Raw genomic sequence first — 24,828 nt, forward strand, 5'->3', positions numbered from 1 at the left:
GTGAGGTCACTTCTAAAAAAAAAAAAAAAAAAAAAAAAAAAAAAGTAGGACCCCTGTTTCCGTGCTTACGATAGTTCATACATCCACCAAAGCTTTTTAATAGATATATTGTATGTAGGTATTATATAATGTACTTATCACACTTCCATGTGCAAAGTAGCCAATGTGAGGGAGAAATAAAAATGAAGGCAATAACCACACTGAGTTCTAATCTGAACCAAAAGTGGTGATAGCCTGCATGCGTAAAGTAGTACAGGATCATTGACTCGCTACTTTACCTGGTAAAATGGAAAGAAACCCAAAAAGTAATGGACTCTAGAGCTATTAAAATGTTAGAGAATTTATTGAAAAGTATTCTAAAAATTGTATTCAAACAACCATAACAAATTTTGTAGTTCAATTAGGACGCAAATGACAAGAGACAGACAACAATAATAGTACCACGTACAGGAAAAGAACAATGCAGGTTTAATATATAAGCCACTTCGTATTTCATACAAACTATACATATAAATAAACAGATAGTCTCAATGTATTACCTCTAAGGAGTTTGTGGCGATAAATAAAAGAATACAATATGTGGATTAATGGTCCAAAGCATCATAACGGATCAATATATAACATGAGCTAATGGAGATGTATATAACGTGCCAATAGTGCAATATGTGTGGTCCAAATAAATGCTACCATGGCGACTACACTATATCAATACCTCGCTGAGGGCACATAATACCAAATGTAGTATATATGGGCTGACAAATATCCAAAAGCCAAAGTGTTTACAAAAATATATTTATAGTATGTATAATGAATGGATAGTCTCAAAGTAATACCTCTAAGAGGTTATAGATGGATAACAGAATCCTCCGTATATAAAGTGCCAAGAGTGCAATGTATGTGGTCCAAATAAACACTACAGTGGTGACTACACTCTATCAATACCTCACTAGAGGCACACAATACAAAATACCGTTACCATGTACTAGGACAGAGTAGTAAGTCTAATCACTATAGCTTCCTATAGATACACATATGGGCTGACAAATATGACATATAAGAATTGATCAAAAAGCAGCAGTAAAGGGAAGGAGTCCCATTATATAGAGTAGGGGAGAGAGACCGATATGAAAAATGAACCAACCTGCTCCTGAACCTGGGATGAAAAGACCCCAACGCGTGTTTCGCACTTAAAGCTTCCCCTGGGAAGGGGGGGGGGGGGGGGCTATACCTGGTAAAATTGCTGTAACTTCTAAAAAGAGAGACGATATATTGTGCTGAAATTTTTACAAATACATAGCTTGGTTCATGAGAAACTTATGTTTTAAAGCAGGTGTTGAAAATGTCCAACTTTTGCATCCAAGCACACCTGCACGCACCGTTCCATATTGTTGAATATATTCCGCAGGATGTCTGAATTTCTCGCTGTATAATCTGAGTGCCTGTAATAGTGGCTTGCTACTGTACACCCGACCTTCCAAATGGCCCCAAAGGAAAAAATCCAGCAGTGTTAAATTAGGTGATCCTGATGGCCACCGTGGTTTGGAGATTGCTCTGACATCAAAGAAGGCTTCAATACAAGGTTTGGACAGCGGATTTCAATCTCCAAACATCTTTTAGAAATTCACTTTGGCACGTCTTTAAAGGGAACCTATCACCCTGAAATTCGCGGGTGAGGTGAGCCCATCGGCATCAGGGGCTTATCTACAGCATTCTGTAATGCTGTAGATAAGCCCCCGATGTTACCTGAAAGAGGAGAAAAAGACGTTATATTATACTCATCCAGGGGCGGTCCCGCTGCTGGTCCGGTCAAACGGGCGTCTCCGGTCCGCTGCGGCGCCTCCCATCTTCATTACAAGACGTCCTCTTCTGATCTTCAGCCACGGCTCCGGCGCAGGCGTATTTTGCTCTGCCCTGTTGAGGGCAGACAAAGTACTGCAGTGCGCAGGCGCCGGGCCTCTGACCTTTCCGGCGCCTGCGCACTGCAGTACTATCCTCTGCCCTCAACAGGGCAGAGCAAAGTACGCCTGCGCCGGAGCCGTGGCTGAAGATCAGAAGAGGACGTCATGGAAAGAAGATAGGAGGCGCCGCAGCGGACCAGAGACACCCATCTGACCTGACCAGCAGCGGGACCGCCCCTGGGTGAGTATAATATAACGTCTTTTTCTCCTCTTTCAGGTAACATCGGGGGCTTATCTACAGCATTACAGAATGCTGCAGATAAGCTCCTGATGCCGGTGGGCTTACCTCACCCGCGATTTTCGGGATGACAGGTTCCCTTTAAGGACTCAGCTTTATACGTTTTCACAATGAAGGCATGGCCCTCTAAACAGTATCTGTATATTAACAAATGGAAAAGGAACTTGGCAGGAATGAAATGAAAGTTTCACACACCAACTGACATGCAGCAAGTCTGTCTCGTAGTGGAGATGATTGGTGAGGTGACAAGTCGGCGAGACCACTCGGCACAAGGATGTTTTTCTCGTCGCTGTCACTGAAGTTTATTGCGCGCTCGCTTCTCATGAACCAAAGAATGTACAGTCCGAATTTCAGTACAGTTGACCGTATTTTAGAAGTTACAGCAATTTTTCCAATTAAAGTGGCGAGTGAATCACCCCGTAGAATCTCATGTTTTCTAGAAAGTGTTGTTTCAGCTGACAATTTATAATTCTGGGGCTACACGGTGACTTTGGCCGCAACACCCATCGTGCCACCCAAGTTCGAAAGGTTTTTCTGCTATAACGCTGAAGAGTGAAACCAGTTAATGGGGTACTTTGACCATGCTAAGCAAGTTGCAAGAAGTCTATCCACTTTTGTGTCACTTGCTTGTCAGTCGCAGTACTTTTTCCGCTTCACTTGTATGGCACAGCTATGTAGCAGAGACTCACCAACATGTGACTGGTGTTGCGCTAAATGTTGTCCTGTAGCCCAAGCCTAAGCAGTCATGTTTTTGTAAATTTGTATCTGGGGCGACGCTCACAGTTAAGGTCCCCCTGTGCAGGTTGCGTGTCCTGGCCAACCTTTGACATGTCCCACCTGCTTATACAAATCTCTGCATGTTAATACATTACATTCATATTTACACATTACACGTGTATGTGTGTATATATATATATATATATATATATATATATATATATATATATATATATATATATATATATATATATATATATATATACCTCATAAATGGCCACATACCACATGCATATATACAAATGCACTCGAGCATATGTTATAAAAGCACATACACACAACACATGCATACACATATGGAGATTTTTGTGAGGTGCTTATTTAGACTGTGGGAAGAGAATTTTGCCTCCACCTTCCCACCTTTTCAGACATAGCATCCATAACGTTATTCTTTTTTATGTAATGTTCAGTGTAAGGACACTTTCTACTGTAGTAGCCAAGTTAAGAATAGTTAATTCTTGTTATAAATTAAAATAGAAAAAAAAAATCTGTACCAAATATTTGTGCTATTTCATGGTTTGAGAGATTTATTTAAAATAGAATATTAGAAAAATACGCTTGTTGTTTGTGTCCCATTGTTTTTTTTTAGTAACTGTATGAAAAATAAAATCTGTGGCTTCTACTATTTATCCCTTTATGTACTGGTGTCTATACAAATGTATTTTGTAGAGATCCTTATGTATGCTATACATAATGGTGCAGCTTGTTGCTCCGCCCTTCTCTGGCTCTCCAGAGCTGTCAATCAAATCAGAGGGGTGGAGCTGGAGGGAAAACAAGCAAGTGGGAAGTGAAGAACCTAAATATTTGGCCACACCAAGGATGCACTGAGCGCCTGTTCTTGCCTTGAACAGTCATTTTGTTCTGATATACTCTCGATAATGTTTCTGCTTTTCTTGCTAACGAAGGCAAATAATGAGTTAAACATCCAGAGACTTCTACTGAGCATATTCATGTGCTGGGAAGTGGGCTCTTTCCCCAGTGTCCTGTGTACATGTATGCTCACAGGAGAGAGATGACTGTACATGCAGTAGAGAGAAGAGTGAATTGTGATTGCTTTGAAATAGTACATAGTTGAAACCAACTATTGGCAAAGATCAGCTTGGCCCTCCTCCCCCATGTACCTCTGTGCACATACAACCTGACTCCTCCCACACAAACACCCTCTGGAATAATACTTTGGCCATTGTATGACTTGCATTCTTCATTTCTCACCAATTTTACCATTTTCAGGCTCTCTAATTTTCAGTTAACTCTGAGCTAGTGAGTGGAGACTAGGTGCCATGATGTCTACTGCACACAGAACAGGCCATCCTGTACTCTTTTCACTATGTAGCATGCCACCTGCAGCAATAGGATGGCTATTATACTGTAGTACTGATGTGAGGAGCAGTGAACCCGACTAATGGTACCGTTACACTAAACGATTTACCAACGATCACGACCAGCAATACGACCTGGCCGTGATCGTTGGTAAGTCGTTGTGTGGTCGCTGGAGAGCTGTCACACAGACCGCTCTCCAGCGACAAACGATGCCGAAGTCCCCGGGTAACCAGGGTAAACATCGGGTTACTAAGCGCAGGGCCGCGCTTAGTAACCCGATATTTACCCTGGTTACCATTGTAAATGTAAAAAAACAAAAACACTACATACTTACATTCCGGTGTCTGTCACGTCCCTCGCCATCAGCTTCCCGCACTGACTGTGCTCTGCTTTACGGCCGGCCGGCGCTGACACAGTGCAGGGTAGCTGATGCCGAGGGACGCGACAGACACCGGAATGTGAGTATGTAGTGTTTTTTTTTTTTTTTTTTTACATTTACAATGGTAACCAGGGTAAATATCGGGTTACTAAGCGCGGCCCTGCGCTTAGTAACCCGATGTTTACCCTGGTTACAAGTGAACACATCGCTGGATCGGTGTCACACACGCCAATTCAATGATGTCAGCGGGTTATCCAGCGACGAAATAAAGTTCTGGCCTTCTAGCTCTGACCAACCATGTCACAGCAGGATCCAGATCGCTGCTGCGTGTCAAACACAACGATATCGCTATCCAGGACGCTGCAACGTCACGGATCGCTATCGTTATCGTTCTAAAGTTGCTCACTGTGAAGGTACCTTTAAAAGTATAGAAAGAAGCCTATTTCTGATAAGATTTATTGCAAAGTTTGTTAAACAGTCTCCCTTTAATCCACATCCTACTGAAGTAGAGGACGTCCCTATGTAGTTCGACATTTAAAGCTATATCACACATGTATTTATTACCAGGGTGTTTTAAATATATATGTTATGTTTTGTGCTTTGTTTTGCTTTTTAATTTCATGTGTCTCCTGTTTCCACCTTGGGATTTCTTGGAGTTACATAGTCTCATCCAATAACTGTTTGCAGACTGACTTCCTCTTTCAGAAGTATTAACTTTAAGAAGAAGTCCACTGAGGAAAAATCGGATTAATTATAGAGTATATGGAAGACGAACAAACATTTTGTTTTGAAGATGCTTATTTTCTTTGTCTTCTTTCAACCAAAGAGACTTTGCAGATCATGTTGTAAGGCCCGTGCTATGTGCGCTATGCACAAGGGATTGCATATCCAGAGAATTGCCTTGAAAAACGGAAGAGACACTTAGGGGAAAACAGATGTGTTCGCAAATCACAAACTGCTTCTACTTGGCTTTGTGCAGCACATCAGTGTGAAGATGGGAGCTTGCAGCTATTTTACCAAAGGACAATGAGCTAGTCTCAGTAATTACTTACTGTTTATACATCAGAAACTTGTATAGCTGACAGCAGGTCATAGGGCAGGTCCTTCTGGATCATGTCACCTAAAGGCTTTAAGGATTATTTCTTCTCGGGAAGAGCCCAACATTGATCATCAGCTCCAATATTGTCTATTCTGTACAATGACTTGGATTTGCATCTTCCCAGATGTGGATCTTCCAAGGTCAATTATAGTGAATTATCGAGACAAATATGTTAATCAATCTCTGCTAAATAGTAGGAAAAAAAAGTTGCTTTACTTTGCAATTCACCACATTGGCCTGACTTTCCATAGCCTGAGAAGAGATATTTCTACTGATGGCAATTATGATGACTGGAAAATATGTTTACTTATCAAAAACATTCAATTAACCTTCACTTTTAATATTTGGGTGATTGGTGCCCAGATTTTGAACTGTGAAACTTGAATTGCATTATGCAACCTTAGTCAGTATAGTTATGGTCATAAGCAAGGCTTGGCTAGTATGAAAAAACAGCCGTGGCACAGAAACTCCACCAGCCGCATACTATTAACGCCCACCCTCCATCAAGGGGCAATACCTTGAATGCAATTCCTTGAGCTTTGCTTTACTTGGCCATGCCACGACCTTAAGAGTCGTTTTAAGAGCCACATGTGAATGGAGTGGATGTGCTCATGATCGACCACGGCTCTATACATGGTGCTCAGGATTGGTGGGGGTCTCTGCAATCGGATAACCTCTAAACTTGATATAACTAGAGGTGGTCGAACACATACAGTAGGTTGGGGTTCTGTATCGAACACCTACTGTTCGGGCACGCACCCCAAACACTGACTTCACCAGGAAGTCTGTGTTACTGTTCAGGTTCGGACCCCAACCACCCTTTCCCCAGAACATTTGGTGTTTCTCGCACTGTCATCTGCATGACAGCTCAAGAAATACCACCGGATCTGATCGGCAATAAGATTAATACCACCGGTCAGAGTGCTGCAGCTCCCACTCTGTCTGGTGAAAGCGTGAGCCTGCAGCTGTGACCATAGGTACAAAGTTTACCTCTAGTAACAGGTGTCGGCTGATGGAACTACTACTACCATCAGCCTATGCCTGCTACCTCTAATAACAGTGAGAACAATCGGCGGCTGATGGAATATTCGTCAGCCGACGCCTGTGCTATAAATCTTTTATTTTTTTCTACTGGTGTGGGATCCCCAACTATTTTTGACAAAAAGCCAAGCTAAAGCAGAAAGCTGGGGGCTGGTATTCTCAGACTGGTAAGAGGCCATAGATATTCCCCATCCACACCCGGCTAGCTTAAAAATAGCAACCCACAGCCACCCCAGAAAAGGCGCATCTAGTAGAGGGTCCAATTCAGGTGCTTTGCCTGGCTCTTCCCACTTGCCCTGTGGCGGTGGCAAGAGGGGTTTATATTTGTGGGGTTGATGTTACCTTTGTATTGCCCAATGACAACAAGCCCTCGGATTAGTAATGGAGAGGGGTCTATAAGACGTCTATACATTACTAATCCTATAGTTATATTGTAAATAAACACAGTCCGAATAAAGTCCTGTATTTGAAATAACAAAACACATTTTTACTTTTTATTTAAAAATAACAAACACAGTTATACTCTCCTAATGCCCATTCCATTGAAGCCATCGTTTCCTGTAAAAATAAATAAATAATAAAAGTTAAAAATAACCATATCCCTCACCTGGCCGACGTTCTGTCTCATGCCGTAATCCATGTCTGAGATAATAGCTTACAACCAGCATGGTGCCAATATGCGACCGTCCAGGCTGAAAACCAGTTTTGGACTCATTGCCAGTTATCGCAAAGGCTTGATTGCAGTTAGGTTTAGGAGGCAATCACTTTTTCACACAGGGCCCTGTAGGTTTGGACTTCATTTTCCCTTAACAATAAAGACCTTCATTTAAAAACAGCATTTTGTGTTTACTTGTTATCTCTGTGTAATATTTAAATTGGTTTGATGATCTGAAACAATTACGTGTGACAAACATTTAAAGTAATAGGAAATCGGGAAGGGGCAAACACTTTTTCACACAAATGTGTATGTGTGTGTATGTTTGTATGTATGCATGTATATATATGTATATATATCTATATATACATATATCTATATCTACTATATAATTGTCTAAGGGTCACTTCCGTCTTTCTGTCTGTCTGTCCTTCTGTCACGGATATTCATTGGTCGCGGCCTCTGTCATGGAATCCAAGTCGCTGATTGGTCGCGCCAGCTGCCTGTCATGGCTGCCGCGACCAATCAGTGACGGCCACAGTCCGATTAGTCCCTCCCTTCTCCCCTGCAGTCAGTGCCCGGCACCCGCTCCATACTCCCCACAGTCAGCACCCGACACCCGCTCTTTACTCCCCGCAGTCAGCACCAGCTCCATACTCCCCTCCAGTCACCGCTCACACAGGGTTAATGCCAGCGGTAACGGACCGCGTTATGCTGCGGGTAACTCACTCAGTTACCGCTGCTATTAACCATGTGTGACCAAGTTTTTAATATTGATGCTGCCTATGCAGCATCAATAGTAAAAAGATCTAATGTTAAAAATAAAAAACAAAACAAAAAAAACCTGCTATTCTCACCTTCCGTAGACAGACGATGTGCTCCCGCCAGCTTCCGGTCCCAGAGATGCATTGCAAAATTACCCAGAATACTTTGCGGTCTTGCGAGTGTTACATACTATGTGGGCTGTGTTATATACTGCGTGGCTGCTATATACTGTGTGGGCTGTGTTATATACTACGTGGGCTGTGTTATTTACTGTGTAGCCTATATTAACGCATCGGGTATTCTACAATATGTATGTATATAGCAGCTACATGGTATATACCACAGGCCACGTAGTACTCCTATATACTACGTGGCCTGTGCTGTATACTATGTGGCTGCTATATACATCACCATCTAGTGTGTATATATATATAATTGTCAAAGGGGTACTTCAGTCCGTCTGTCTTTCTGTCTGCAACTTCCGTAACGAAAATCCCGCATCGCTGATTGGTCTCGCCAGCTGCCTGTCATGGCTGCCGCGACCAATCAGTGATGGGCACAGTCCGATTAGTCCCTCCCTACTCCCCTGCAGTCAGTGCCGGCGCCCTCATACTCCCCTCCAGTCACCGCTCACACAGGGTTAATGCCAGCGGTAACGGACCGCGTTATGCCGCAGGTAACGCACTCCGTTACCGCTGCTATTAACCCTGTGTGTCCCCAACTTTTTACTTTTGATGCTGCCTATGCAATAGTAATTTGACCATTTTTCTTTGTCAGAAAAAAAAATACAAAATTTATTGCTTGGAATTTCGGAGAGAAACAAACTGAACATTTTGCAGTGGTCTCTTAATTTTTGCCAGAGCTATGTGTACGTATATGTGTATGTGTGTGTGTGTGTATCGCAACACTCAAAAGACTACTCTGTGTGTGCACGTGCCTCTATGCTGAAAAATTAAAAGGCTGGCCAGTACGTTAAACTGACTTAAACCTTTGACCCAATACACCTATAGTGGAACCCTGCACCTCTACCAATCCCTTGTCTCAGCCATGTATCATATTTTTATTGGAATAAAGCAAATTGTATTGACTATGGACATGGTGTTAGCAATTCTGAAGAATTAGTCGATTTAACGGAATTTGGTTGTGGCCATATATAGTTGTTCATTGTCAAGAATGAGAATTCAATGCAGGCAGAACCTAGGAGTTGGCTGAAAGTTCAGCATCCAGCTGTGGTTATGGAAGCGAATAGTGATCATGGTCAAAGTAAATTGTACATTTCAGCACTATATCATGTACGTGTATGTGTGAGTCTGTATATATAATATACAGGCTTGGACTGGCCCACTGGTGAATAGATGAATCACCTGGTGGGCCCCACATCACCCTATATGAGCAGTGTTTGGTGAAGATCACCAAAGGTAACACCTCATTATTCAGTGAATGGTGATGAGCGAACGTGCGCTCATCACCATTCATAAGGTGTTTTCTGAGCATGCTGAGTGTCTTCGGTGTGGTCGAATAATATGTGCAAGTCCCCACGGCTGCATGTCTGGCGGCTGGTCGACATCCGCAACACATGCAGGTATTGCCTCTAAGGCTGCAAGACATTCAGCCGCGGGACTCGAACATGTCTTTCAAGCATGCCAAAGACACAAGGATGCTCGGATAACACCTTATCCGAACATGTTCGCTCATCACTATCATTTAACAATCTACCCAGTATACATAGAAGTATAGGTACATTTTTGAATGAGGGCAATTGAATATCTGCCGTGGGCTTCCAGTGTCAGTTACTAGTGAGTCCTTATCTTCCCAGTTAAGACACTGTGAAATCGTCATACCACGTCTGGATGGAGTACTCCTAAATTCTGACATTTATCACTGACCTAGTTGTAAGTATTAAGTGCTGATTGTATGAAATGAGGACTAAATGATATAATGCAAACAATGCATCAGTATTTAACTTAAGGAAATGCGTTGTTAGCTAGGAAAATCTCTAACAAACATTATGATTTTTATTTTTTGAACTTTAAACCTTTTCTTTCATAAAAGCGTCTCAAAAGGACAGGGGAGGTTCAAGCTGGATATACCGTGGTAGGACTCGGCTCATGAATAATAGTGAGATATTATAATTCTTTTGTTATATAGTGACAAAAAGATCTAATTCTTGACACACCTACCGGGACTGTGTTCACTATGCAACCGGCAAAAAATCTAAGACAAGGCCAAAGCTTAAATTAAAATCCTTAGGTTCTTATCTTCTTCCCACAGGAAAGCAAATCTGTGTTGAAAACCGTAAAATTAAGAAGAGAGCTAGGATGGCATAATTTAGTGAGAATTCATGGTGCTGGATTTTTTGAGCGTTATGACTGGAGGGATAGGCCAGACATTAATAAGATACAGTAATGCAACTTCTTGTGGTTTGTAGGAAAAAAGAATTGGGAATGAAAACAAAATTAAAGGATTTTGCTTAGGTTTCTGCTTTTTGCATGTCTATATTAAAATACTGTTATTTCAATTAACTTTGCTTGCAAATTATTATTTGATTTGTCTCAGTACAGAAATTCATGACTTGTCACAAAGACAAATTTATAATTTAACAATTTATCATTGTTAAATTATTTGGCATACCTGAAAAAAAGTATGGATCACACATCCAAAAATTATATATTGATCTGTTGTCGCGAAGGAAAATTTACAAAATTGACCATGGGGTTCTTAATTAACATTTTGATGAGAATGTATAAGCCCACTGCCGTGTTACAGCAAACCTCTCAGGGCGTCCCTAACTTGTCAGGCGTCATCTCGCCAACAGGAGGAGCGACCCAGGTTCCCCACATCACACATGGTATAAAATGAAGTACCCACAACTCCGGGACAACCCCTGTCAGGCACAACACCACAGCACACAGCACCAATGGCCATCACACAGCACCAACACCAATATTTTTTTCTATAGTCGTTAAACTATTTGAGGTCCAACCACTGTGAGTCTGCTGTTTGCTAGACCAGTAATAACAATGTAATTGGTAATTAGACCACTCTGTACCTCCTTATAACCTACCTGCTCCACTTAGCCCTTTACTATGACTTCATAGTTCTTCCTTAACAATGATGTTGCATCTGTAAAATGTTGTACTTAGAAAGCCCAAATCAAATGGATTGCCCATGTTGAGGAAAACAAGTTGTTATTTTTCCAGCTGATGGGCCATGTCTCAATTTACTGGAATGGCGTTGAACTGCAATAACAGACTCATCCCATGGACAAGAGTGGCGCTGTCTTGAAACTTTTATTCTTCCTGAAACAATTAACCTCATTTATATACAGCAAAGCCTACCATCTGCAGGACTCCGAGGATACTAGACTACCGCATTACTTAATTGAATAGCAATACCAATCTGGAAAAGTAGTACAATGTATGGTGTAGTCATTTGATTTCTACTACATAGTTGTAGTAATGTTAGAAGACTACTAATATTAGACCATTAAAGGGGGTGTTTGGTTAAAATCAATAAGTCTGCAGTCACTCTGTGTGACTGCAGACTTATGAATTCCTCCAGAGCACGCACTGTGCGCTGCCGGAATTCGACGGTCTCTGAGCTGGGACCGGGGGATATGTATGAGTTATACATACCGCTGGCCAGTGGGCGTGGCCTCACTCCCCATACACTTGTATAGAGCGAGGCCGTGCCCTCTAGTCAACCACGCCCACAGTCCAGCAGCGTCATTGACCAGGAGTATTTATAACGCATACATGTCCTCCAGTCCCGGGTCTAAAACCTTCGAATCCCCGCAGTGCGTGTGCTAGGAGGATTCACAAGTCTGCAGTCACACAGAGTGACTGTACACATCAGTTTTGTCCGGACAACCCGTTTAAATGCCAAGATTATTCCTCTGCTTTATTATGTGTAGTTGTTATTACGAAGCAGAAGTTCTGACCATGTAACTAGCCAATGGCAACAAAATCAGTGATCCTACTGACAACATGCATGGCTGCAAACTCTTGCGTTTTAGGTTACTTTTTGCAGAGAGCCTTGTTTTGTGCAATAAAATGCAGAACACCAATGTGGTATTGCATCATTTTGCAGTAAGATCCCAACTTTATTGTGATTTGATTATGCATATTTATTTTTATTTTTTTTTCATTATTCTTACAGTCAAACAAGGTCCCAGTTGTGCAGCCGTCACATGCAGTTCATCCCCTCACCCCTCTCATTACGTACAGTGATGAGCACTTCGCACCAGGAGCTCACCCTTCACATATTCCTTCAGAGGTCGGCTCAAAGCAAGGTATGGATTATTGCTCTGGATTGATGAAACATTTCTTCTTTACTACCGGCTAAATAAAGCACTGCGTTACAGAGTGTATCGCCAACCTGAGGGACGGGACTACGATTCCTATACCTCCTCTAACGTTAATTGATTTCTGCTTGCTCCATGTTACTTTAATGTCTGTCTGGAAAGAATAAGAAAAACGTTGACCTTAGAATCTTTAATAAATAATAATAATAATCTTTATTTTTATATAGCGCTAACATATTCCGCAGCGCTTTACATTTTGCACAAATTATCATCACTGTCCCCGATGGGGCTCACAATCTAAATTCCCTATCAGTATGTCTTTGGAATGTGGGAGGAAACCGGAGAACCCGGAGGAAACCCACGCAAACACGGAGAGAACATACAAACTCTTTGCAGATGTTGTCCATGGTGGGATTAGAACCCAGGACCCCAGCGCTGCAAGGCTGCAATGCTAACCACTGAGCCACCGTGCTGCCCCTTGACAATGTATAGCTAAAAGCAGCAATTGGCTCGCCCGTCAACAATATTTACTACAATATGGGGACTCGCAGCATTTCTTGATCTGCAAGTGTCAAATACCATTGTGGTGTGGCCTATGTTCCACTATCATCCGAAGCAACTACGTCTTGTATTACAGTAAAAATTGTTTTTATTTTATTTTTTCTCTCCATCGGCTTCTTTGTCCTCCTGGACTGAATTTTCATTCTCAATTGAAGGGTAAAATATGTTTTTCAAATGTTGCCGTTATCGAGATCGGGAATTGCAGTTGTTGCTCATAAAGTTCTATGGAGGAGAACTGTTAACCGTTTCAGGAGAGCTTGAGAAAGAATGTCTCCTCTCTCCTCCTCTTTCCCTCTACATAGAATTTTAAAAGCACCAACTGTCCCCTCCTGTCTCATAAAAAGGAAAAGGTGTCTGTATTGAATTCAGATTTTACAAGTGATTAATTCAGGAAGAGAAGAAAGAAGCAGATTTCTCTGTTGAGATATATTACAAAGCTGATTATTTTCAGGTATACTACCGATTTCTGAAACGAAGATCAAAACAATAGTTACTCTAAGTGGTTTGTCTACGAAAACAAAAATAATATAATTTTAGATCCTTAACATAGTTGCCCGATTTTGCTGTGGAGAAGCTTCTAATGAAAATCCACGACATGCAACTCCTTTTCTACAATGAGCATGCAGGGTTTAAGTATGGCCTAACCATAAAATAACCCGAAATCTAGAACTGAATGAAAGAAAACGAAGAGTAAAATAATACATATTTGTCAGTCAGAAAACCCCCAACACAATCCTCTCCCCCTAGTTTCCTCTGTATTAGGCTGTATTCACACACCATTATTTGTATGCCAAAATCGAGAGTGACTCCAAAACACAGAACAGGTGTCAATCTTTCAATTCTATTTTTCCTCTGATTGTTCCACTCCTGGTTTTGGCTTACAAACACTGATGTAAAATACTGACCAAATACTGAATGTGTGAATAAGTCCTTAAGGGGGGCATATCTTAGGAGCATGTCTAGCCTCCATTGTGATTGGCATAGTGGGGGGATATTTCTGCTCCTGCAAACTGCCTGAAAAAATTACTGAAATACTCAAAAATAAAAAAATAAATTAAAAAAAATTAACGGTAAACCCAAATTGATCTTTAATATGAAACAATGATAGAAAATATATTCAAAGTGACAGCAGTCATCAAATATGCAAGAAATAACAGGGGTTAAGTGTGTTTCTAATACCATTGCCCTTCTTATATGAGTGTTGAGCTTGAGGACTACGGTACAGGAAAGCTGGCATCCATTTGGGAAGGGGATTAGATGTTTGTGGCTAGGTGTTCGGTCTACTTCTTGTAGGGTTTTCATTCCCCGCACAGTGAAAGAAGATGCGCAATTTCTTAAGGGATTTTCCTTCATATCATTTTTTTTGTTCTACAATAAGTACTACCAATGCAAAACAGCTTGACCTTGCCGCCCAAAGGCGTCAGCTTGATGAAGGGCTTAGTAGAAGCTGGAGTGACAATCGGGAGCCAAGTGAATCATATCAAGAGTGAGCATTAGAAGCCTTAAAATGATTCATAATTAGTCACTGATCCTCTGTGGTTGGAATGGAGAGGAAAAAATGTAATGCAACCTTTAGGGAATGTAAGTTAATGGACGAGCCCTAATGTAATGTACCTAATCCATGCTGTATTTAAGCCTATTTTAGGCACCATATTTTTTTTCTTCTGTATTTCTCAATTTAAAAGTTTCCATTGAAACAACAATAACAGAGAAAATCCAAAAGTGTAATAATAATACAATATATTTTCTCTGGGATTCCGTTTGAAGCATATCTCCTTTTACCACTGGTCCAGGGTGGATCTTAAGGGTTAAAATCAAAATCAGAAATTGCCTAAGCACCTTATAAATGTAAATTTCATGGTTATTGCATTATGCATGCTGTTCATGTATATTTTTCCTCATCCATCAAAAAATAGAACAGAACTGGAGGACAGTGACTAATCCATTGAGGGCTGAGAAGGAATTAATGTCCTCCGGGGTAAAATAGCAGCACTTACCACTTTTTTGCACTGGAACCTAACATTATTTGTCGTACATTACATTTACAGCAAGAAAAAGAAGTATTGATGTGACTGTCCTGTGACCCTGCCTAGCGACATATACACATGCGTATAGACTGTGATAAGGATATAACATTCTACTTCTTTACCAGGCATGCACAGGCATCCCCAAGCACCTGACCTACCTACCTTCTACCCACTGTCTCCTGGCGGTGTGGGCCAGATGACTCCTCCTCTCGGCTGGTGAGTTTTAGACTGTGTTGATGTTCTACTCTCATTACTATAGTGTTACGGCAAATGTTTCTGACATGACAAGAACAGAAAAACTCTTTTTGTTGTGGAATCTTATAATCCAGAAAGTTGGTGAAATTGTCATATTATATAGCACTGTGTCCTTACAATTGCTCATTTTGCCTTTCTACCCAGGTAATTCTTCTTCTCTTTTCTCTGCTCTATGTAGAAAATGGAAGGATCTTTTTTTCCCTGCATGAGCCATCCCCTTGCTCCACTCCTGACCCAGCTGCTCCTCCCGCCCCCACAGACTGTCCTATACGCATGATATTTGGTATTTATCGTCAGCCTTTGCGCGCATGGGTCTGACATTTTGATGAAGGAGTCTCCTTACAAAAATATAGTCTTCTCTATATGACCGGCTATAAGTCGACATATTCAGCTGGTCAGCAGGCTTAGGTCACCTTACCTCTTCTGGGTTTTGAATTGATTTTGAATGGAGTGGGTAATTTATTCTTGACCCCTCTTATTACTAGACGAGCTAATTGGTCCTTTGCAGCTATAACTTCCAGTTGAAATTACCCAAAACTCGTTGTTGCTGCTATACATAGTTTTTAATCCACTATCTATATATATAATTGTCTAAGGGTCACTTCCGTCTGTCTGTCTGTCCTTCTGTCACGGTTATTCATTTGCTGATTGGTCTCGGCAGCTGTCTGTCATGGCTGCCGCGACCAATCAGCGACGGCCACAGTCCAATTAGTCCCTCCCCTACTCCCCTGCACTCACTGCCTGGCGCCCGCTCCGTAATCCCCTCCACTCACTGCTCACACAGGGTTAATGGCAGCGGTAACGGCCCGCGGTGTAACGCACTCCGTTACCGCTGCTATTAACCCTGTGTGTCCCCAACTATTTACTATTGATGCTGCCTATGCAGCATCAATAGCAAAAATGTCATGTTAAAAATAATAGAAAAAAAACAAACCTGCTATACTCACCCTCCGCCGCCTTTCCCACTCCTCGGGACGCTCCCGGGACCGCTCCATTGCAAGCGGCAGCTTCCGGTCCCAGGGCTGGTGTGCGACAAGGACCTGCCGTGACGTCACTGTCATGTGACCGCGACGTCATCATAGGTCCTGCTCACACCAGCCCTGGGACCGGAAGCTGCCGCTTGCAATGGAGCGGTCCCGGGAGCGTCGCGAGGAGCAGCAAAGGCGGTGGAGGGTGAGTATAGCAGGGCTTCAACGGGCCTTCGGAAGGTGAGTACATGGTTTTGGGTTTTTTTTAAGTCTCTATACTACGTGGCTCTGTGCTGGGCAATATACTACGTGGCTGGGCGATATACTACGTGACTGGGCAATATACTACGTTGCTGGGCAATATACTTTGTGACTGGGCAATATACTTTGTGACTGGGCAATATACTACGTGGCTGGGCGATATACTACGTGGCTGGGCGATATACTACGTGGCTGGGCGATATACTACGTGGCTGGGCGATATACTACGTGACTGGGCGATATACTACGTGACTGGGCAATATACTACGTCGCTGGGCAATATACTTTGTGACTGGGCAATATACTACGTGGCTGGGCAATATACTACGTGATTGGGCAATATACTACGTGGACATGCATATTCTTGAATACCCGATGCATTAGAATTGGGCCACCATCTAGTTTTTTAATAAATGCATCAATAAAAGTTACGGTATATTTTATCCTCTAAGTTTGCTCAAGAAATACCAATACAATAGAGGTTACGAGCTTTCTAAGAGTGCTTCTTTAAAGGCTAGACATCTTTTTTTTTTTTCTTTCATAATTCAATAGTACACTTGAATATAAGAAACTGTTTAATATATTTTCTAGGAGAAATCTGCTTATTTCTCTCCCTCGACTGATATTTTGTCAAAATTCTAAATTGGCAGGCAAAATCTTTATTGAGTGAGAGAGAACTTATTTTAATATTACTGAGATAGAAGATATCAGTTTGTCTTCATAAAGGTGTATGGAGAACTGTACCTGTGGTTTCAGGAGCGCTTTCAGCGGGGGGTCTGTGTCGCCTCTAGCTCCCCTCTCTATGGAATTTTAAAAGTACAAACTGCCATCTCCGATCTCAATAATGGGAAAATCTGGGTTCACTGATTACAAATTTTACCCAGGAATTGAAAATGAAAGCTTCATTCTGAAGGCTAAAGAAGCAGATTTATCTCCTATGTGAGATATGCAGCGTCGCTGCTTATTTTCATGTCTACTATTTATTTATAAAATATAAAATGAAAACGGCTAGCCTTTTAAAGGCGGCATATTACGGGGACAGTTTGCCTGTACTATAAGCCCAAAATGAACAAAAAAATAGTGTTATTTCAGCTCACAGTATTTATGGGGGGAGCATTGTCCCCACTTTCTAAACAACTTGGCAGAGGTTGCAGGCCATCATGTACCTGCAAGAATACACAGCAGCTTTCCATCACTGGTGAGAAGGGCAGGGTCACGGACATGACTGTGTCACCCACAGGAACTTTCACAAAGCTTTGCTAGAGTCGAAAATGGCAAACATGATTAGCTTCGCGCTAATGCATCACCCCAAAATTAGGTTACCTTTCCATTCCCAAGTCTGAGGCAACAAAGTAGCAAACCCAGTCATGGTGGAAATAAATGCTCTTTAAATTCAAATAGGAATCAAATTATATTCAAAATGATGACAGATGCCAGGGGTACCTAGAGGTGCGAGGTTTAACCATGCTGACGGCACATGCCAACAATCGTCTAGCGTTTTTTTGAAAACAGTCCCTTCAAATCCTGAATGTCAAAGTCCAAAAATGGTCATTGGTGGGTAGTTTAGGGCTTGGTTTGGCAGTCCAGGACAGAACTCTAAACATCAACTGCCAATATCATTGGTGGTATCTGCACCTGTCTATTTGCCCTTTTTGATACTAGATGGGCAGACAAACTTGGGAAGATAAGTTTACTGTCCAACTTTTTCATATAGGCCCTGTAGTATTATTGTTCACATTCTTTTAAGGTGTCATCACACAATTTATGACTTCTTGCTAAATGTCTGACAACTTAGATGAAGATTTTAAAGCTTAGTGCATACTTTGTGCAAGTCTAGTTCAAGTTCACACACTCTTGTTCATTGCTGTGTCAGTGTGTACAAAGCATAGACGACTGCTAGTGAATCACTCTCGTCTGTGATGTAAGCCCCTATGCCCACCACTCCCTCTGCTCCCTGTTCCAGACTCGTGTAAAGCTAAGATTTATCATGATTGCTCAAAAATGATCAGTCTGTGGTGGAGTGGGATGAGGTAGAGAGAATGCTGGCCATATTTATTGAAGAAGGCCTAGCATTTATCGAGTAGACCCTCACCCACTAGGCAACGGAGCAGTCTTATGGTTCTGCATGTCCTTGAAAGTACAGTATTTTTTGCCTGCACTGATTGTTGTGTTGAATAAAGGTGACACATAGCCAGATAGCTGTCACCCATATGCCTATTCGGGTATTGGCTATTCATAGAACCCAGAACTGCTCTGCTTACCCCAGTCCATAATCATGCATGCTCCGCCAAGAGCGCACATGTTCTCTGCAGAAAGGGGGTGTCAGAGAGGTGGATTGCCTCCCATGAGAATAAATGTTTGGGCATACTGCATTTCCATATGCCCAATCTCTCATCATGGTAAAGTCTGAGCACTCTTATAGACAATAAATGGAAACAATGAATGTTACAAACATAATCATGCAGAGACACCCATGTACGTCAATACCCATGAATCAATCTCAGTGTGCCTCAATGCATGTATATCCGGACCGTAGTCAGGAAAAAACTGCCAACCATCTGGTAGAAAAACTCACACAATTGCAGTCCAAAAAATTCCCATAAAACATAACTTTATTAATGCAGAAATAACATATATAAAAAGCTGTGAAAAAGGTTAATAAACCACAGGGAGAGACAGGATACGCACTATAAGGCAGAACATATGCCCACAGGCTCAAGGCCACCTGGCTGCAGCAACATCAGTATGGCGAAATAGACTCACAATAAGGGGCCTATAGTAAATAGTATGGCAAGTAAATAACCCCAACAACCGCATCCCAATAGCACAACATAATAAACAGTGTATGTAATTGTGGAATAGCTACCTGATGGTATCACAGCCAGAAGCCAGGAGCACACCCAACGCGCGTATGTTTTATGGGAATTTTTTGGACTGCAATTGTGTGAGTTTTTCTACTAGACAATAAATGGGTAGCCAGCCAACATTTGTCTTGTGTGTGGCCTCCTTGAAGGGTAAGCGACTGAGGTTGGCTTGACATGATGACCGGAACGATTCTATCCTGATATTATTATATAGTATTGATAATTGAGGGTTGTTCTACATATGTTCACCTTCCCTGACTGGTAAAGGGGCCCAATTTCAGTGCCAAAGAAGGTGGAATTGTGCATTATGATGAGCTATTGGACTGCATATACTGTTGTTACACAGGAGCCTTCTCCTGTCTGTGTTCGCACCTGTTTTTACACATCAGATAGCTGTCAAGCACTTGGTAAGTTTACGCTTATCCTGCTGACACCTCAATACACATGCACGCTCAGCTCCACTGAGCATACATGTGTGAATGTATATATAAAGGGAAAGGGGAGTTAGGCTACGTTCACATTAGCGTTGCGCGCCGCTGCGTCGGCGACGCAACGCACGACGCACAAAAAAACGCGCGCAAACGCACGCAAAAACGCTGCGTTTTGCGACGCGTGCGTCGTTTTTTGATGAAAATCGGACGCAGGAAAAATGCAACTTGTTGCATTTTCTTGCATCCGACGCTAGCGTCGGAAACGACGCACGTGTCGGAAAACGCAACAAAAAAAACGCACGCGTCCCCCATGTAAACATAGGGGCGCGTCGCCGCTGCGTCGCCGCTGCGTCGCCGACGCAACAGCGACGCACATTAGCGGAACGCTAATGTGAACGTAGCCTTAGCTGATGTTACTGTTGTTGCAAGCTGCTATTGTCATACAGTAAGAAAAAACCCCCCATAAAAAGTAGATACTTTATTAGATAACCGTAATAAAATAGTAGGGAAAAAAGCAGCCCTATCTTTGTAGTTTGTCACTGCCATGTTGTTATCTGGTCTCTCCTGATGAACCCAGCCATATGGGGGAAACACGTCGAGAGGTGTTTTGGAGGTGTTGCTGGCGCAGTTATCATGTTTGGAGCTACTACATCTGGAGTGATCATCAGCTGTGGGCAGGAATGCAGTAGATGAGTATATCATCATTATTTGAACTGTATTGTAGATTCACTGCATTATCCACGTTGCTGAATGTATTTATTTGATATTTTTCTAGATGTTTGTGGTGGCGCTTTTTTGTTTATCTATATGGTATATGTATGTTACTGTACAGTCCTGAGTAGCATTGGCTATTGATTCTTTTAGGATCTAACAATAGTACTGGTATACATATTTGGATATGTCCTGTAGTTTGTATCTATGATATATATAACGATATTATAATTAGTTGTTTCTATCCCTATGTCTTACATCACATTGGAGGGGAGGGCCTGTGTTGCTGGATTATCATTATCACATATCCCCACAAGTTATTCTCAGCCATCTGTCCTTCTGTTTCTTTACCTATCCCTTATAGGGAGAAGTTAGGAGACTAGGGATAGTCATCGTACGAGCGGGGGCGCCATTCTCGATACTTCTTTTAGGGTGCCAACCTCCGCATCTAGGTAGTATCAATTTGTAGGTTTATACTTTTTTGTAGCTTGTAGGGTTATTTTCACCTATATCAATACACCCTTCGAGTTATTTAAGATCACTAATTGATTCATCACATGTTTGTTAGGTTTTGTGTATTTTTTCATGCGGGACATTCCACTAGTATATATGAGGGTTTATTGTAGTGGATTATATTCCTCTCCCCTTAAAGGACTGTATGCATTAGATGGGGTTTTGTAGGTTTTTTCCCTACTATTTTATTACGGTTATCTAATAAAGTATCTACTTTTTATGGGGGGGTTTTTCTTACTGTAAAACATTAGTACTTTCCCTTAGTTTATTTGTTAAATTAGTAAGAAGCTGCTATTGTCCTAAAAATTTTGACTAACTTGGTCACCATTTATATACCAACTTTAATCATATATACTTTACTACTGAGATACTGGATCCCTTTCCAGGGGCCATGTTGTGTAGTTAAAGGAAATTGCCCCAAGCATGAAATAGATATTGGTGACTTTCTGGTCTGTATTCAATTTCTCCAGGAAGAAAACCAGGTGATTTCCAAGTACTGTAGTCATTTACATTTTACAGGGAAACCATATAGCTGCATTGTTGTTGGCTGGTCTTCATTTCATGGATAGTTGTACAATTTGCCTGGATTTTATTAACCTTTTACTGAAAATATTAAACCTTCCTACTGAATAGGGAAAAACAGGGTATGTATACAATAAAAGTCAAAATTGAAAGAGCCTCATGTGCAGTGCTGACAAATAGTGCAGATGTCCCCCATAACAACCAGATTCTGGCTTTAATTGTATCAGTGCAGTGATGACTTAACTATTTGGTCTTGGCAACGCCTTATTTTTTTTAAATTTCCACTGAGAAGGGATATGACCTGTAATACTAGGCAAAGTCCTTGGACAAGAGTGGTGCCCTTTCTGGAATTTGAGATTCTTATGGGTTTTTTTTAATCAAAGTTCAGATGGGCGCCCAAAAAAGGTATCCAGGCTTTGAAATGAAGTGGACAAGACACTTCGTTACCAGCAGACACTGCCAATAAAATTAATTTTCTCTATCTCTTAATTGGGGGGGGGGGCACTCAAAGAACCAATGTTGGTTGGCATTTTGCACTTAACACACCTCACTATGAGCCTTAACAAAGCTCTTGCCAATGTGAGTTGAAACTGTTCATGTATTTGGAAGATACGCTCTCATCTCGACTATCCAGGACAGCCACCTTGCCTCTTTCTGAGCTGGCAGCACTTAGCTATAGACTAGTTACATCTGTTTGTGGGGTCTCTAAGTCCACCTTTGACGCAGCGAGCTTTGCACTCTGCTCGGCTTTCACTGCTACTTGAGTATCCAAGGCAGTTACTGCTTGAGTGAAGCATTTACGGTGCAGTATTCTGGCTTGTTTTAAGGAGGCGGACCTTGTGGGTATTATGGATCAAATTGTGCATTCCGATATTTGTTTGGCATCCTAAAATCCAGCTGAATGCTCTGTCGAGGCGCAAGCAATTGTGTGGTCATTCATCATATTTGAAAGAAGTCGCTTACAGGTTTACCCAGGGGCGTAACAACTGTGGACGCAGGGGTTGCAGCTGCGACCAGGCCTGGAGTGCTTAGGGGCCCGCCCAGTCCAGCAAACAAGTAGCACTAGCCGGGAAACTCAGCAGACAAGTCACGCCCCCTGCTGGCCACGCCCACAACGGCCAGCTTCCCCAGACTTCCAGCAGTGTGAGGCGAGTGGGCGTGTCCGTGAAGGACATCTGACCTAACAGAAGGGCTGGGCGTGTCACTGAAGCTTGACAGAGATGGAGGGGGAAACAACAAAGCTGAGGAGCCTGCAGCAGCTGTCATAGCATCTGGGTGAGGCGCGAAGGCAGCAGCTGGTGAGTCAAGTACAGTCGCGGCTGTAAAGTGCTGATGTGCGGCCAGTGTGCTGCTATCACCTGTCATTCACCTACCTCCACCCGCAGAGAGAGAGAGAGACACACACACACACACACACACACACCTGTTCTATGCGCACAGGACCTGTGATGAGGTCACAGGAGGGGAGGAGTCAGGGGTCACATGATCAGTGGCCTCAGTGTATGCAGGACTCCGCTCTGCTGATTGTCATGGTGCTGAATGAGGGCAAGTTTATGTGTGGGCCCGGGGTAAGGAGGGGTTTACAGTATGGATGTAGCAGAGCCGTGTGTGTACAAGGTGTACAGAGTGGAGCCGTGTATGTGTGTAGTGGAGCAATGTGTACGAGGTGTATGGCGCGGAGTCAGGTGTGAACAAAGCTGAGCCGAGTGTGAAAGAGGTGAGCTGAGTCATGTATGTATGGGGTGTATGGAGTGGTGCTGCGTGTTTACGAGGTGTACGAAGCGGAGCCGTGTGTGTATGGAGTGTACGAAGCGGAGCCATGTGTGTATGGAGTGTACGAAGCGGAGCCACGTGTGTATGGAGTGTGCGGAGCTGTGTGTGTGTGAGGTGTACGGAGTGGATCCGCGTGCGTATGAGGTGTACAGAGCAGATCCGCGGGTGTAAGGAGCGGAGCCACGTGTGTACAAGGTGTACGGAGCAGAGCCGTGTGTGTACGGGGTTCACGGAGCGAAGCCGCGTGTGTACGGGCTGTAAATTTCCGAGTCAGGAAGAATGGTACACGGCTGTGGGCAGAGCCCAGCATGTGCACTGTGGGGGAGTATTGGGTGTACTCGCCAGCGTCAGAATGTGCAGCGCATATGCTCCGGAGCCAACCAGTACACCCAATACACCCCCACACTGCACAGGTCCGGAAATGACACACTGCAGCGTCATACCAGGAAGAAACAGCACACAGATTTCAAACGTCGGGAGTGCGCTTGGAATTAGAGCGAGGGAGGACATGAACGCCCAGTGTCTACACTTCTGAAGACATCGCCCTAATTAGTATAGGGACATGTTAGTAATAAAATCATTTTTCTCAGCGATTACAGGGCAGTATTAGCTCAGACTATACAACATTGCAACAAAATTATAGTGTGTGAAATGAATAGGGAAAATGTGAATTTCGGTGGGAAATATTTTGGCGCGGGGGGGGGGGGCCCATTTGAAAGTTCGCACCGGGCCCCTCACTTTGTAGTTACGCCACTGGGTTTACCCTTCCAGGGTTCTTACCTGTTCGCTACTAAATTGGAGAAGATCATTGCTGACACCATGGGTGGCAGAAGTACTCTCCTCCCTCAAGCCCGGGCCAGCCATCCATTTAGTAGATGGGGAATTTCCAGTTTCACAACTTTTGTCAGTTTACTGCATCGGAGGTTTCCTGTCATCAGGTCAAACCTGGAGTCTCCCAGAGTTCGAGATCATCCTTTAAACCCACCTCCGCTGGGTGATTCCTCAGTCCAGGTGGTAAGCCTTTTGGTTCCAGAGGCAGTAGAGGAGTTAACATATGACTGGCACCCCCCACTCAAGGATTCTTTCTGGTTGGGTGACACCTCCTTCTCTTCAGAGAGGCATGACAGGGGGGCAGTTGCAATTGATGGGTCAGAGAGGTTGTCTCTTCTGGCGGCTACAGAATAGAGTTTGGCACTCTCCCACAAGAATGTTTGTTTTTTTTCAGATCCTGTTTCCTCTCAGCATAAGAGCCAGTTTTGATCAAGCAGTAGCTTCCTTGCTTCAATCAAGACTTCAAGAGTAATCATTAGGGTTCCTCCTTCAGAATATTTCAGGGGGTTCTATTCTTCTGTCTCCTGTCTCAGGGTCCATTCTTTCACAGAATTTAAAGTTGCTCAATTTAACAGT

The 24,828-nt window shown here is 42.7% G+C and overlaps 1 protein-coding gene across 3 annotated transcripts in view; it reads left to right on the top strand.

Annotated features, from left to right (window-relative positions):
- Positions 1–24,828, top strand: part of LEF1 (lymphoid enhancer binding factor 1) — a 168,884-nt gene that overhangs the window by 77,504 nt on the left and 66,552 nt on the right. For all 3 annotated transcript variants that reach the window (XM_069743870.1, XM_069743871.1, XM_069743869.1), the window contains exons 4-5: positions 12,391–12,523; positions 15,249–15,339. In XM_069743870.1, the coding sequence (XP_069599971.1) occupies positions 12,391–12,523; positions 15,249–15,339 (224 nt within the window). The remainder of the gene's footprint in view (positions 1–12,390; positions 12,524–15,248; positions 15,340–24,828) is intronic.

This window comes from Ranitomeya imitator, chromosome 1 (assembly GCF_032444005.1).
Source record: "Ranitomeya imitator isolate aRanImi1 chromosome 1, aRanImi1.pri, whole genome shotgun sequence".
Classification (NCBI taxonomy): Eukaryota; Metazoa; Chordata; class Amphibia; order Anura; family Dendrobatidae; genus Ranitomeya; species Ranitomeya imitator.